The sequence below is a fragment of the Pyxicephalus adspersus genome, chromosome 11, assembly GCF_032062135.1.
Source record: "Pyxicephalus adspersus chromosome 11, UCB_Pads_2.0, whole genome shotgun sequence".
Classification (NCBI taxonomy): Eukaryota; Metazoa; Chordata; class Amphibia; order Anura; family Pyxicephalidae; genus Pyxicephalus; species Pyxicephalus adspersus.
This window is the reverse complement of record NC_092868.1, coordinates 10,352,458-10,368,829: the sequence shown is the minus strand read 5'-3', so window position 1 is coordinate 10,368,829 and position 16,372 is coordinate 10,352,458. Positions and strand designations below refer to the sequence as shown.

The following is a 16,372-nucleotide window of genomic DNA, read 5'->3' as shown; positions in this document are numbered from 1 at the left end:
ATACAATTCCTCAGTACTCAGGATGCTGCAGTCAGCTATACTATGGCACATTTGCTGCCGTGTGTCTTGCCTTATACAATATCCACAGTGGAACACTTTTTAGTTTTTTTCTGCATTATAACCTAAAAAGTATTTTTTTTAAGAGCCATTATCCTTTAAACATCACCGTGAAAATAAAAAGGGCACAGCAGCAAGTACATACCACATTCCAGGAAAGTCACAAGAGATTAGTATGAAAATTCATATTACTGTAATAACAATTAGGGTCTTAATAAATAATGAGATTTTGCACATTATACTACACAGTGCGAAAGAGAATAAAAGATAAAAAATAAAAAGAGAGTTAGTTTAAAAAGAGCAAATGGGATAATAAAAATAGAAAATGAGAAGGAATATAGAAGAAAAGAGAGATAGGAAGAAATATAAAGGAGAGATATAAAAGAACAGAGAGAAAGAGATATAGGAGAAAATGAAAAAGAAATAAGAAGAGCGCAACAAAAAGAATAACAAGTAATATAGGAGAAAAAGAGATTGGAAGACAGATAATGAAGTGAGCTAGTAAAAATTATAGAAGGGATAAACAAGCAAAAGTGAGAAACAAAGAAAGAGAGTGATAGTGAGAAACAGAGAAAAGGTCAGATGAGGAAAAAAAGAAAAATGGGTAATAAATAGGAGGAAATAGACAGATGATGGAGAGAGGGAGGAAAAAAAGGGTTATAATGACATAATGAGATTGAAGACAGATAATAAGAAGATTTAATATAAAAGATGAAAGAAAGAAAGAGGGGTAAAAAATTAGAGGAAATAGATAAATGACTGAGAGAGACAAGAGAGAGAAAGATATATAAGAAAAGAGAGAAGAAAATAAAAGAGAAAATAATATTAGAAGACAGATAATGAAGAGAGTTAGTTAGAAATGAGAAAAAGAAAGAAAGAAAGAAAGAAAGAAAGAAAGAAAGAAAGAAAGAAAGAAAGAAAGAAAGAAAGAAAGAAAGAAAGAGGGAAAGGAAAGAAAAGAGAGAAGATAAATAAGTAAAAATGAGATCGGAAGACAGAAAAAGAGGAGAGTTAATAGAAATGATAGTAGAGATGAAAGAAAGAACGAAAAAAAAGAAAGAAAAGGAAAAAGAAATGAAAGAAAGAAAAGGGCAGATAAAGAAGGAGGGGTAAAAAAATAAGAGGCTATATATAGATGAAGGAGAGAGAGGGAGAGAGACATTCTATTCAAAGAATGAAAGAAAAAGAGAAATAAAAAGGTGGGATGTAATATTAGGAAGAGAGAAGGACTATTAAAGAAAAACGTTGAGAGAGAAAAAGAGTAGAAAACAATAAAAGATGGGGGTATAGACAAAAAAAAGATAAAAAGGGAGAGAATATATATACATGGGATTACAAAAATTAAAAAAAGTAGGGAGATAATGAGAGTATATGAGGAAAAGAGAAAGAAAGCATAATAAAGATAAAAAGAAAAAAGGAAATAGATGATGAGAAAGGGAAATGAAGAAGGAAGAGAGACACGAGTTTAAGAATTAGAGAAAAAAGAAAGTGAGAAAAGAAAAATAAGGACAATAGGTAGAGAAAGAAATTAGATGGAAAAGAGAAAAGAAGTGAGTGAGAGGTGGCAATGCAGCAAATAAATTAAGGTGACTCAGCCATATGTTAAATATAACTTCAATGACAAATATCTTAACCTTCAGGATCAGTTATTACAATGAGCAATATTCTACAGCATCCAATCAGAATGCATCTATTATTGCTCTGATCATCCTATAGAATCTTATTGCTCTTTGAAGGTTTTCCTCCAATGATGCAGAAATTTAGGAATAAAAAAACAACCCTTCTTTATCCCTTCTTCATTTTCATGTAACACATCCTAAACAGGGGTTTAGTATCTCTGATTTATAAATGACAGAATTGTCTATGAGCACTGTATTATACACAGCTCTCTTGTAGCAGAACAGGTTAACTGCCGGCAAGGAAGGTGCAGAAAAATCGACATCTTAAAATGGCGCTGCAAGAAAAAGCCAGCCACGGCCGAATGGGCACCGGAGACGCAGAGGCAAACCCCCTCTCCTCCCTGTCCTCCTTACATCTCCCACAATGCCTCTGTATTGCTACTCATCCCCCATCCCTCCCTGTCTGTGCTCTGTGGATCATCCTTCTGTTTGTGCCTATTCAAATTGACAACTTTAGTGAATCTCACATTCACTTGAAAAAGCATATTTAAACCCAAAAAGCAAAAATGTAATGTATTGCAGATTACTGGTTCTTTTTTCAACCTTACACACTTCCTGTCCTAGGGTGACGCCATTCAACTCATCTACTATATCAAGACAACAGAAACAGAAATTACTACAAAAGTCTCCCTTTTTTATATAATAAAATCGGGTGGGGTACTGTATTATTTAATATGAAATTTGCCAGTGGCTTTTTCATTATCTCAATGGAGAATAAACTTCAGTGTTCAATGCAGAGTTTTTATTTTAAGCTGGGAGGGGAGAAGTTGTAGGCAGGTGGTGGCCCTGTATTGTGGCCAAACTCTTCATTACCCACTTAAAAACAGCCGGGTGGTTACTAAAAAGTGCACCCAGCTAAAAGGGGCTGGAGAGAACAGTGAGCTTGAAGATGGAGGGTTCTAACGTTCCTTGCTGCATATTTCATGTCCTTTCATATTTCAGGTAATAAGTTAGACAGCACAGCCAGTCCGCTACCAATTTTAGAAAAAAATAGTAGGCCCAGCATTTCGTACATGATTGGTTTCCTTTAACGGGTTTGCCCCAGGTCGCCAGGCTGGGTTTGCACCAGGTCAGTCTTGATATGTGATTAGGTAGGTAGGTGATTAGGCAGTAAAGCAAGGAAGGTATATATGTAGTACATGAATCTTGAAAAGCAGTTCTAAATTTCGGCCCTGGCCCGTAAGATGGTGCAAAGTATAATGAACCATACCAACAATCAAATCTCTCTTCACTGAAAATGTCCCTGCCAGAAGTTCTGCAGTACCTTGGGGGTATTTGTACAGATTTTAGTGGGGTTGTGCTATTTAATATATCAAATGTGTCAGATGATATTGGCACAGAACACTTCAGAAAAGCAAAAAGCATCTGCGGGACAAGTTCATAATGGCACCTTTTTTAATCACACAGTACCGGTACCAGTACATTTCCACTCACTGCCACTAGCTGTCAAATGTTCCCTGGTTCCCTTTAAGGCAAGGTTCCAGCTGTGGGGAGCCAAGAAGGATTGATCCCAAAGCAGGTCTGCACTTATAAAATGTATTAGGTACCTAAATTTGAATTGATATCAGTCTCTTTTAGCCTCTGTCCAGATCCCAGACTGGAGTAGGAAGAAAGAGCACAAAGAGCCATCCCGGTGTGTTAAGGTGCAGGGAACATGCTGATAGTAGGAAAAGCAGTGTTCAGCATCAGAGAAGAACAATTGTGGTGTTCTTAGGTACAGTGTTCAGTCATTTAGAGAACAATCAAGATGGATCACCATAGGATCAAGCAGGGATGATAGCTGTCACTTTCTTATGGGGGAGGATGCAGCAGGATGCCTCCTGCTCATCCTCCCCCTCCCCTCTCCATAAAACTGAACAGTATACAGCACTCTTTTTTCTGGAAATCCTCAAAAAAGATTCTGGTGACAGAAATTTAATGTGTGCATGCAGATTAAGCGATGAGCTCATTGGTATGCTGATTTGACTGTCCAATCACAGGTGGTGGGTGGGGATGAGACCTGTAAGTGAAGGTGAAACTGCAGCAGTGATAAATCATATCCCCACCCCTATCAGGGCTCTCCTGTGTTATATGAGTAGTAATAAATTATTCTGGCAGGTAAACATAAAATAAAAAATTTAAAAAAGGGCATCCGAGACAGTCGGATCAAATTATATACATTTTTTTTACTTTATGTAACCAGAAGCCATGGGTAATCATGAGGTCTGCTAGTTCATAGACAGTCAGAGATCCTTCATAATGCAAACCAGGAGCCACTGATTTCCCTATTTTAGCTCTGCAGCTTTGGCCGGCCTTCCTCTGCTGCTGCATGCTCCCAGATATAACCTTGGTCATTATAATCCCATTATGACCTTGTCAATGCAGCACACTGCGGGAGAACCAGCGCTGGTGACAAACAGACAGAGCGAGGGAAAGTCCTTTGGATCTGGGCCAGCACTGCAGCAATTCCACTATTATCTGTGTATGCAGTATTCATTGCATGGGAATAACATCCCATTTATTTTCCTTTTATCCCGAATATTACAAAATGGTAAAACACATTCATTTATTAATTGGAAAATGAATCATACCCTTGCAAGAGATATTTCACTTAGCTTAGTGAATGAGAAGCCCTGATGACTTCAACCATCCAATCACGTGCAAGGTTTCCTGGCATGTGATTGGGTATTTTTGTAAAATGAATGCTCACTTTTACAATTTCTATGTGAACATCCTATATTCCCTTAAGCTACGTACACAAGTCAGATAATTGTCACCTGAGATGTGTTCATCCCAGTCGAAAATCTGGCATGTGTAAAGCACTCTCGCGTTGATGGATTGATGAACAACTGATTGACCACCATTCCCATGGAGAAGGCAACTTGCTCATCTTCACTCCTCCCATTTACATCAAACCCAACAGCGATGTGTGTATAGCGCTCATTCATTCATTGGTCACTGGAAATGATCATGAAAGATCGTCTCTTGCAACAATCCTCTGACGTCCATTGGACATCTGTATGGGGATTTAATAAATCAACCCTCATAAGTTGGCTTCTGGTATTGAGACCCCGGTCATTTTTGTTGCCTGTTTTGGGCACAAAATGAGATCTAGAAATGTTCACCCTACATTCACTCTGACCCAAAGCTTGGCCTGACTAGATTTTTCAAATGGTCCTTCCAGTTGAGTCTCCTTAGAAATATTATACCCACCTGCTTACACTCCTTTTAGCAGGGTCGCCCACCGTAAGACATATGGGCATAGCACTGGGGCCCATCAAAGGTTTTTTTCTGTCCTATTCTAAGCCAGTTGGACCCTGCTACTAGATCTACATTGTACACCCCATAAGGACCCAAACAACCCATGTTGTGAACTTCCCCAATGGGTTCGTCATTTACTCCACACATGGGTGGAAAATTCTAGGTATGGCCTGAGGGAGTATGCAGCAATGGTGTCACTGCCTGTGGGGATCTGGCCAGGGTAAAGACCATAAATTAGAGTATAAAGAATTAAATTATGTAAAAATAAATTCACATAAATATTACTTTTTGTTTGCCCCCGTAAAATGGTTAAAATTCTAACATGCATCCCCTACCTAACACGTCCAAATTCCGAAATTTGGCCACTGCGGCCTAGCACCCCTCTAATCCATGCTGGTAGTTGTAAACAATAGTGATGTCATCTCCTGATGACCTAAACAAATGCTAGGAGACAGAGAGGAGGGGCTTCTCATAGTGGAGCAATGTCTATGGCTGTGTTGTTGGATGCCCCTCCTTGTTTACCACATCCTGCCTATCACTTTCTGGTATTCAGGTGACATCATTATTGTTTACAACTACCAGATGGATTGGAGAGGGGCGGTAGGCCGCAGTGGGCAAGCCTCTATGTTTGGACATCCTAGGAACAGGATAATTTGGTTTTTGACATATTTTGAAGGGTAAATATGATAATTTTACCTTTGTGTGTAAGAAACCTTATCATTTAAGGATAATTCTCAAAAATATAGTTATTGACCATTTAAAGTTACTTAAATCCTAAAATTTGTAAATTTTCCAAATTACCATAAAACAAAATTTCCAGACTTAAACTTTAACCTCCCACCACTAACCCTAAAATAACCCTTCCCTTGTGCCAATGTGTGTGTATACTGTTAAGTAAGAACTAGAGCTCTCCAATCAGCAGGAATTTAGATTTAGATTTGGATTAAGAAGCAGCACATGGACTTTTTTTATTATCTACTGAACAACAAAATATGAAGAAGAGGAACATATTTCCGAATCCCCATGATGGTCTGCCTATGTCCCCCATCAATATGCTGTGTAATTATGTGCAGTGACTATTCTGTAAAGTTCAGCCCTGCTCTGCTTTCAGCACCCCGTTATTGACATAAGTCTGTCGGGTTCAAATGAGACAATGTGAAGGTGAACATGACCAACCTGGCACAGGCCCAACATCTACCTCTTGCTTCTGAATTCTGCAGGGTTAGAGACCTGTGCTAGGTCACAGAGATCAGCAAAATGCTCAAAGGAAGTCTGGGCTTAATGCAGGTAGGTAAGGGTTAAATGTGGTGACTTCCAAACACTTAGTCTAATTTGTCTAAAGGTTCAGATAGCTCTGTGTCTTTATTCTGTGTTCACTATTTTGTTTTTAATTTGGTTTTATTCCCACCCCTGCTTATGAGCAGTGTGCTCATAAGCAGAGGTGGGATTTTGGTTGGATTCAGGTATACAAGTCCCTCCTACATGGATGCTAATAAAAATTGTGTTTTTTTTAAGGGTAGTAAATCCTGGACATGGAAGTTTTTGCAAGGAACTAGGGAAAGGTTGGAATCTCTATCAGGGTATTATTACTTTATGTGTTTCTCTGTCCTAGTTCTTCAAGGTGCATGGGATTTCTTGAGCAATGAGCAGTTTCTGCCTCTCAGGTTAGTTTACCTGACACCAATTATCTTTTTGGCTATCACTAGGGGTGACTTTTTCTGTAAAAAGCATTCTAGCAGGGGTTTCCTGAAACCTAAAAGTTTTGTCAAGTGGGTTCCCCCCATGAACAGTTGAGATTTCCATACATTTCAAGTACATGTATTAGATTAGAAATAGTTATAGGGATCCCAGGTTGTACATGGACCATGAAGCTGAGCCACCCAACAAAAACCAGAATTCTAACCACAGCCCAGTGCACTGTTAATAGATCCATTAACTGTTTTATCCACCAGAACTTTTTCATTCTGCTCAGCCAGTCTTGTGTTGCACAGACAGCTGCCTGTATTAACAGCATTACAATAAGTAAAATCATCAGTTTATTTTATCTTTTTTCTTGTTTTACATAAATTTTGCAGCTAGATTTAGAAAATCTCCTAGATTTTTAAATAAAGAAGGACTGAAGCTTCTCGACCAGGAATTCTGCCTATTTTTCTGATTACTAGGATGGTGTTGGGAACCAGAAACCACACAGGTTGTATTTCTGTAGGCAGATGGGAAAAAATGATACCAGCTGCCATTGGGGTATTCACAGCTCGGCCTGGCATGCAAAAATAATGACGGGATAAAACTTAGGATCACTCAGCATCTAGGTCATATTTAACATGAGAGGCCATTTGTAATGCATGGGGTATTCCTTTAAGCATATATCAGAGACAGTGATGGTATTGGTGTGATGGAGATGTGACATGTGTAGACTCTTACTGCTAGAAATATCACCTCTTAGCAGCTGTCACAATTACAGTAAATATGATATTTCTCCATTTCTCAATACCGGGAAAAGATTTCATGATAATCCCTAATAACAGTGATAATGTGTGAAAGCAACCGCTTAACAACTTGCAATATGTTTCCCAGGAAGATGGCAGGATTTTATTTGGCTGAATGTTCTGATAAGTTTACAGAGGTTTCAAGGTAAAGCAACATCAATCTGATGAAGAAAACTTGTTGTCAAACTATCAAATATTGTCAGGTGTGAAAGTTTTAAATCCTCAGACCCCAACATTCCAAAATTCCATATACCAGATTGCCAATGAGCTTCCATACCACAAGTACCATTCCTCCCCACCTTCTAGAATGAGAAAGGAAGGCACCCAATGTGTGTAAGCAAAAAAACAGACCCCTGCCATGGCTCACTTGTGTGGACAATGATGACTTTATATGTCAAAAATGGTTGGTTTAGCCTGCAAATGCTTGATTTTTATCCACTTCCGTTTACAAGTCTTTCTCAACCTTTTACCCCAAAGGAACCCTTGAAATGTTTTTATAGGTCTCAGGTAACCCCTACTCAAACTAATTCAATCAATTAAAAATGCTCCATCATGGGTGCTCAGTGGGATGGGATACCCCTCTATACAATGCTGATCAAAATGCCACCCTCTCAGACAGCTAAAACAATCCTTGGATTCGTGTAGATGGTTTTGTCAAGAGGCATTGGCCCTGGAACTAAGCAGGCTTCCATGGGAGGTCGATCAACCACAGGTCAGGGAAACCCCTAGCAAACTCTGGAGGAAACCTTGGGAGAACTTGGACTGTATATATTACAGTCTGGTCAGTAGCCACGAACAGATCCTGGCATATATGCTCAATTGAAATTGTGGAACAAAAAATGGCCATGCTGGGTGGGTAATCCCAATCTGTTAAACTCAAATAATGACCTCTTACTTATTTACTCATACAGCCTAACCCACTTAGAAACAGAGACCGTAGAAAATATTGATGTCTATCTGTAATATCTGTAATCAATAAAAGTAAGATTATCATTGGCTTTCATGCATTTGGAGCTGTCTTGGGTACGGGGTGGAAGTCCTCACTCTGGGAAGGAGCTCTTTTTTGAAAAACACATACTGTATAGTAAGAACCCTTTCTAGAGAACACATAAAGATTTAGGTTAGTGTTTCTGAACCAGGGTTCCTCCAGAGGTTCCCATGGGTTCCTTGAGCACTTTTTGCCTATTTATTAGATATTAATGATGTTTTTGTCTATCTGTAAGGATGACTATCTTCCCAATGTCCAGTTCTTAATTCCAATGTAGGTATTCTTCCCGCTGATTTCACTAATATACTGTGAGCTGTGGATATAATAATTATAGTAGGGGTTCTCAGAAAACCTGAAAGTTATTTTAGAGGTTCTCCCATGTTAAAAAGCGGGAGAAACACTAATTTAAGAAATAATATTGGCTGAATTGCCAAACACAAAGATATGAATCTGGATTTTGGCAAACAAATTGGCTCATCAATTCTTGTGGGCTTGATGGCGTCTTTCGGAAGAGAAACAGTTCTTGATGATGCTTTCATGAAAGCAGAGACGGGGAAGATAAACATTCTTCAATCTGCTTGGCATGCTTGGCCAACCCTGAGGTATCTACCTCTGGTATATAGCCTTTCTACACTTGTTATGGTTTGCTGGATCACCCAGGTTCTCCCATGATAGTCTATCTTCTCTAGTCATGGAGCTTTAATAAATCAGGCCCGTTGTATTGACTGGAAGACCCTGCATATCCTTCATAAATATATTGTGTGATCAGATAAAAAATGTATACTTTAGTTGTGGTCTGTAAATCAGACAGAGCAATGGATATCCTTGTTTGGTGACTGGTGCAAGAAAACCAAATCCAGAACAAAGCCTCTGTAAGCTGAATGACCTTCATTGAGAGAATATTGACTAGAGTTTGAGTATTGATTCAAATCCTACATTATTTAAAACTGAGATGCTAATGCAATAACACATGTTTTTAATTGCACTTAATGTAAGAATCTGAATATGACTTGGTATTAGCTTCCTGGATTTCCCTGTACAGAAGCATTTAGATTTGGAGGACTGGGAGACAAATTGATTTGCAGCATGCTGATAGATGGGGAGAGTGAACATTAAGATGACCATATCAGTGTCTTGCTGTTCTTTCACTGTCCAGTGAGCAGCCAGGAGGTGGAGGACACCTCCATATTCTGTGTGCTGTTTGGTGGGTCTGTGTCAATCACAGAACTGAATAAACAGAACTACAAACCCTTTGGAAAGTAAAAAAAAAAAAAGAATTTGCTTCCATTCTCTGATGGATTTTGATCAGTTCCATACAACATTCTCATCTTCCCTGTCCATGTCCCTTATCTTATGGAAATTCGAAGCATCTGTGTATTTTTCCATTTTAAGTTAAATTCTTCTTTCTTAATCCGAATCCTTTTCTGCATCCATTCTCTATATCGCATGCTGCAAATCCTCCAGTGGATAACCTCATAATTATCAGAGCATTATTCAGCAGGATTAAGCTATGCTATATGTACATTTGACCTCGCCTACAAATTACTTCTGTCCATTAATCACGTTATGTAAATGGGCCACACGCTGAATGCCTCTGCAGAAATACAGCTTGTCATAACCTTCAGTAAAAAACATATATAGAGCTTGTTCTGCATTACCCAGAAGACACCTTGAGGGAGAATATTATGCATGGTATGTCATATGTCTGCACTGAACCAATACACATTATCTTATCTTATAAGACATTATATATCTTAATCCTTATATATATATATATATATATATATATATATATATGCTGCAGCTCTTATTTATAGGTGCTTCTGCACTTTCCATTTTCCAATAGCTTCCTTTCCCCGCTGCATAACACCAATTGATCCTGCCAGTGACATCCATCTAATGCATCTTCCTCCAATAAGGGTGGCAACAATGCTGCCCTGTTTCTGAATTCACAGCAGAGTTACCACTTTATTGTAGGCTGTGCCTGCTTACACTACAATGTAATAGGAAAAAGTTGCTGGGGGTGTGGCTATCAGCATTGTCATTGCCCATTCACAAGTAGCTTGGTAATTAGCGCCTTGCCACACCCAGTCCCACCCACTGCTCTCTGGATTGACATCACTAAAACCCTCCTATTGTGAGCTGTAGTGTCTTGGGGGAAGAGTGTGAGAAAGCTTTGTAGCTGCTGGTTTATTCCACTTTACAGTACAGGATAACTAGTAAAGGTTTGGCCTTTCACAAATATTATTTATACTTTTTTAGTACCAGCTGGCATTATATTTCACAGTTATTGCCATCATTATAATTAATATTCTGATTGCAAATACACCTTATAGCCAGAGGGAGGGCTATGGGCTTCTATCTATCACATCTATATAAGCTGATGGTCTCCCATACTGGAACTAATGAACTTTGATTTTGCTTTGCTTGCAATATCTCACACATGTAAGGTATGTTATGGTTATAACTTCAAAGCTACCAAAAAGATTTAAGGAATCTCACAAAAATACAGGAGGACCGTAAAATCTCTATGCAAGTAATGTCCTTGGATGGCCAAAATTCAAACCTTAAGCATTAAAGTACACCATAAGCATTAAAGTATAGGTATAGATAAAACTTTCTATTTGAATAAATACAGTATATATATATATATATATATATATATATATTGCATGTGTCTTGTTGGGTGGATTTCCCTTTTAATTCCTGTACCAAGGAATAGAAGAAAATGAAAGAAATCCCCACAAAGTCAAGAGGGAATTCCCCTTAAAGACACCCTTTGTCACTGTCCCATTGGCAAATTTACCTTCACCTTTTGCTCTGGTGGCAACTTTTGGATTCCACTGGAATCCAGTTTTGGATTTTCCATGACTTTGTGTGCCAGTGCCAATGTTCATCAATGGAAACCTAACAAAGGTTCAATCTTTCCTAACTCACTCCAAAATTTAAAATTAGGGGAACTACCAAAAATGCCACCACATTGCCCCACAGTCATCACTATCAGTGGCATAATACAGCTGCCCTTATAATAAAATACTTTACTATTGTATATAATGAATAATGAATAATATTGAATGTTGTTCCTAAAATTAGACATAGAGCTACACTAGCCATAGTCTACGCAACATTTTCTATTGATTGCCCAATCAAAAATTGTTTTTCCATTGATCATTTTCTATTGATATTTGGGTAGGATGTTGATTGAAAAAAATAATTGGACAAGCTGTTTTTTTTTTTTTTGCTAGATCAATTTTTTAAATGAGGTTTTGCTAATAAAAATCAACTATTGACCTGAGTGGATAAAATAATGAGTACTTGGTGTTGATTGTAAAGTATTGATTTATAAATGTTATACAATTGATTAGAAATCACACGATGCATACCGCCCAACTTTGATAGATGGGGAAGAGGGGCACTTGTTAGCTCAGAGCATGTGACACCTTCCTGCCACGCCCGTATTTTGTGGACCGCATAAAATGACAAGATATTTTCCCCAAACACATTACCTTTATATTCACTTTTCCAAGTAATACACATTTAGAGGCTGTGGAAGGTTTAATGAAAAATGACACCCAATAGTTAAAAAAATACTTTTATATATAGGTGTATAATACCACCTAAAAAGAAGGACAACTGACAGGGAAAGAAGGACTAAAAGAGGAACAGTCCCTCCAATTCAGGGACAATTGGAGGGAATGTGTAGTGCAGTAGCATGATGACAATTACTGGTTTGCTGTCCAATACAAGTTGCCCCGAGGCAAATGTGAGCCACACAACTGACAGCAACCGAATGACCTGCCAGCTGCAAACCAATTTATGGTTCTTCTGTCATTCCCTAAAATACATATGGAATGTTGGCTGGTTTACTGTTTTATTAATAATAGATTAATATGGATGCCCATACTTAAATATGACTACCAAGCAACGTGGAAATCTTTGCCATCGGTTACAGTGGTGCCTACTCTGCATCCATTGATGAGATAGAGATGGGAATGAGTTAACCATCTCCCGGGATCTCATAGTCAGAGTTGTCTGGTGTTGCTCATAGAAACAAGATTATAATACTAAATTAGGTGACTATTATTTCAGGTCTATGAGGACCTTTAGTATCACAAATGCTTACATTTGAAAGATTGTATACATAGCAGTCCAGTCAGTGGTGTCATCTCCTGGTTTCTAAGGGCTAATGGTTAGATCATTTCTGGTCTCTGTGGCTTTTGGCATTCTTTATCTTTATTCTTTATCCTCCTACTTTGTTCTATATATATATATATATATATATATATATAAATACATATATATATATGTAATAGTGATTAGGTTTACATACATTCTCACATTTTGCATTGACTGACACTCAATATTGTTATAACAATAAATGTATATCATTGATACAAGAAACATTCACAAGGTCATTGCTGTGATATTTTGATGGGGCTTTCAATTATAAAATAAATCATCATCATTCACACAAAGCTGAATCTGCTCTCAGAATGTGGTCCATGAATGGCTACTTCAACCAGAATTTTCTCGCACAGAATCCTTCGAACACTTAAGTGGCAGGATTTATGTGCCGGCTCATAATAATTATTCATGAAGAATCAGATGGATACACTGCTTGGCAAGACACAAGCGACCTGCTGAGCTGGCAATCCATATGATACGGTGGGTTTCAGATAGATCTACGTCACAGTACAACATTTGCGGTAAGGGGGACCTCTAGCGTAAGTCTCCGCACAGTGCTAATGACATATCCAGCCACAGAGGATGGTTAAGCCTAAATCCTAGTTAATGTGAACAGGAGAGAACCTCGTTCGGGTGACACCAGCCATCTTGGAATATTTTCAGACTCATATTTTATTAATTACATCTGCCAATGAAATCACTAACAGGCTAATGTGTTTCATCCTTATCCTTGAGCCTAGTCCACATTCTTTCCAAAGATATACATAGATTGATTTTGGTTATCCAGCAATTTATTCTACAACCACCGTTCAATTTATCAATTGCCTTTTATACTAATTAATGTTCCATCTCTGCAATCTATTGCTTCTTACAAATCATTTTCTGTTCCTATAAAATATTAATGAGCCCTTTCATTATGGCCAATCGTTCTTTTACATTATGTCCACCTATATTATATATATTTTGCATTCTAGATTACAAATCCTTTAAATCTTTTGCATGTTATTTTTAAAGGATACCCAGTCTGTATCTGACACCGGTATAGATACCGGTATCTCTTTGATCTTTTGTCATATTGGAAACAGAGAATTGTATCCACCCCCCTCTTCCATTCTAGTGGGGGGATTATCCTCACTCATTTCCACGCCATATGTCACTCCCCCAGCCCCCATACTCTGTCTCCTGGGAGGGGAGAGTACATGGGCAGAGCATGCGCAGTACCAAAGCAAAGCCTTACATAAAGCATCCATGTACTGTACTGATGCCATAGATGGGTCACCTTTCCTCTGCTCATAGAATCAACTTCTATTTGACCTTTAGATTAGGATTGAGGGCACACAAAGCATCCATGGCTTTTAATGTGCAACTATCATAATTCATATATAGATATATAAAATAACAGACTTATTCTACTCTATGTGCAGATTTCATGGTTTGTCACCTGTCATCTTGCTAAGTACAAAGGGCTGCCATGGCACAATGCCCATGTATGCCTGTGTATAAAGGCAGGGCAGCCTTCGAAGGGATATAAGCGATCCGGCTTCATGACCTTGATCAATGACATACAACACCCTTGGGCCTTCTGCAGCCAATATTAAAAAACACATAGGCTATGGCTGGTAACACAAAATTCATCTCAATACAAGGACAAGGTCAACTTATTCAGAAATATACGACAATCAATACATTTTTTTAAGTACATGCAGCATAGAAAGGTTTTCCTAAAAACATGCTCATGCAACATGGCCGAATGATGTCCTCCAAATCCCACAAACTGACGCTAAATAGTTAAAAGCTTAAAACTGTCAAGCTTGCTCCCAATCTCCTCTACGTTCCATCACCAGTTTCCAATTTTTACACCCCTCTACATTCAATGGCCTGTACTCCAAGGCCTGACTCCATCGTCCCAAAGGTCATTATCCATATTATCGTCTCGTATCCAAGCCTCATCTATCACAAGATGGAAAGATGGATGACTCTACAGAATTACCGATCACTCTTATAATCAGATAAAAAGCAAAAAACACTTGGACAACAGTCATCCATGAAATGTAAAACATTGATGTTTGCAAAAAATAAAAGCCAAATCGCAGAAGGAGAAGATGGAGCTTCAGGAGGCATTGGACATCTCTACTGCACCAAACTACCCTCTGACCTTCAAGTGCCCTTCTCCCATTTGGATTGGGTGGCACCCCAGGGGCTTCTCGGTGTTTTTCCATGCAGGATTTCCTCATTCTAAGCCTTTAAATCCCAACCTGTTCTGCTGATGAGTCAGGAGATCTCATTTTATGTCTTCACCTGCCACTCCTTTTCCAGACACCTCCATCCCACCCATCCTACACCTGCCTGGTCTTCATCTCTACCTACGATGCTCCCTCTCTTCTCCTACTCCCCACCATCATCACCAACCCTTCTCCTCCATCTTTTTTTTCTTCTCTCCCTCTCTCTATGGCAAATGACCTCATCCTATTTTTTTTTTCCCATGGCTTCTCCATCTCTGCTTCCACCGTGTGCCGACAGACTGACAGACGCCGCAATGCGCTGTGCCCACAATTATCCACAAGCCAGTACGCGGTATGTCAGGCATTAACCCTGCACCTGCTAATCCCTCCAACATGACATCACTTGGTAACCAGTAGGGAGCATTCAGGTGGACCGAATCAGGACCATGGACAGCTCCAAGAAGGAAGCCAACAATACAAATACACAGGGAGCCCAATTCAGCACATTCTATCACCCAGGTCTGCTGAGATATAGAGAAATGGCAATGTTTTTTGGATGGAGGACCAGAGACGAGGACAATGGGGGATCATAGAGGAGGACAATGGGGGATCATAGAGGAGGTCAATGGGGGACCATAGAGATGGAAAATGGGGGACCATAGAGATGGTCAATGGAGGGACCATAGAGATGGACAATAGAAGGACCATAGAGCAGAGCTGTGCTGAATGTCAGCACCTTGGACAGCAGTCAGGATGGGCAGACATATAGAAGGTATATACACCATACTCACCCCCATGGCTTTATCTCAGGCAGGGAATAGATGTGGCCACAATCCTCCTCAGGGGGAAGGGAGGGGACACAGACCTGAGCCCCAGAGAGAAGGGAAGGAGACAGAAAAAAGAAAGAGGGGAAGAGAGAGAGAGAGAGAGAGAGAGAGAGGAGGAGAGGCAGCTGAGGATGAAGCGCTCTCAGCTCTGTGGTAAGGGAGGCTTCAGCTCTCACATCCCTCTCTCTCCCCCCTCTCACACAGTTGGTTCCTCATATGCTGCAGTCATATAGGCCACTCCCCCAGGATGCTCTGAGCCAATCATAGGTTGGCATGCATCCTCCCCACTTCTCACCCTGGTGCTCCCTCCCCTTTTATTGCAGCTGTTACCTTCTTGAAGGTGAGTGCAAGTGTGCAAAGTGAGTGCAGGAGGCAGTGTGACAGTATGTGTGTCAGTATGTGTGTCAGTGTGTGGTGTGTGCAAAGTGAGTGCAGGAGGCAGTGTGACAGTATGTGTGTCAGTGTGTGTGCAAAGTGAGTGCAAGAGACAGTGTGGCAGTATGTGTGTCAGTGTGTGTGCAAAGTGAGTGCAGGAGGCAGTGTGGCAGTATGTGTGTCAGTGTGTGTGCAAAGTGAGTGCAAGAGACAGTGTGTAAGTGTGTGTCAGTGTGTGAGCAAAGTGAGTGCAGGAGGCAGTGTGTCAGTATGTGTGTGCAAAGTGAGTGCAGGGAGCAAGAGGCAGTGTGTC

At 39.5% G+C, this 16,372-nt stretch overlaps 1 protein-coding gene across 1 annotated transcript in view; it reads right to left on the bottom strand.

Annotated features, from left to right (window-relative positions):
• ATP1A3 (ATPase Na+/K+ transporting subunit alpha 3) overlaps positions 1-15,850 on the bottom strand; it is a 44,153-nt gene extending 28,303 nt beyond the window's left edge. The window contains exon 1 of the mRNA XM_072425550.1: positions 15,649-15,850. Within this exon, the coding sequence (XP_072281651.1) occupies positions 15,649-15,654 (6 nt within the window). The 5' untranslated portion in view covers positions 15,655-15,850. The remainder of the gene's footprint in view (positions 1-15,648) is intronic.
• Between the last annotated feature and the right edge of the window lie 522 nt (positions 15,851-16,372).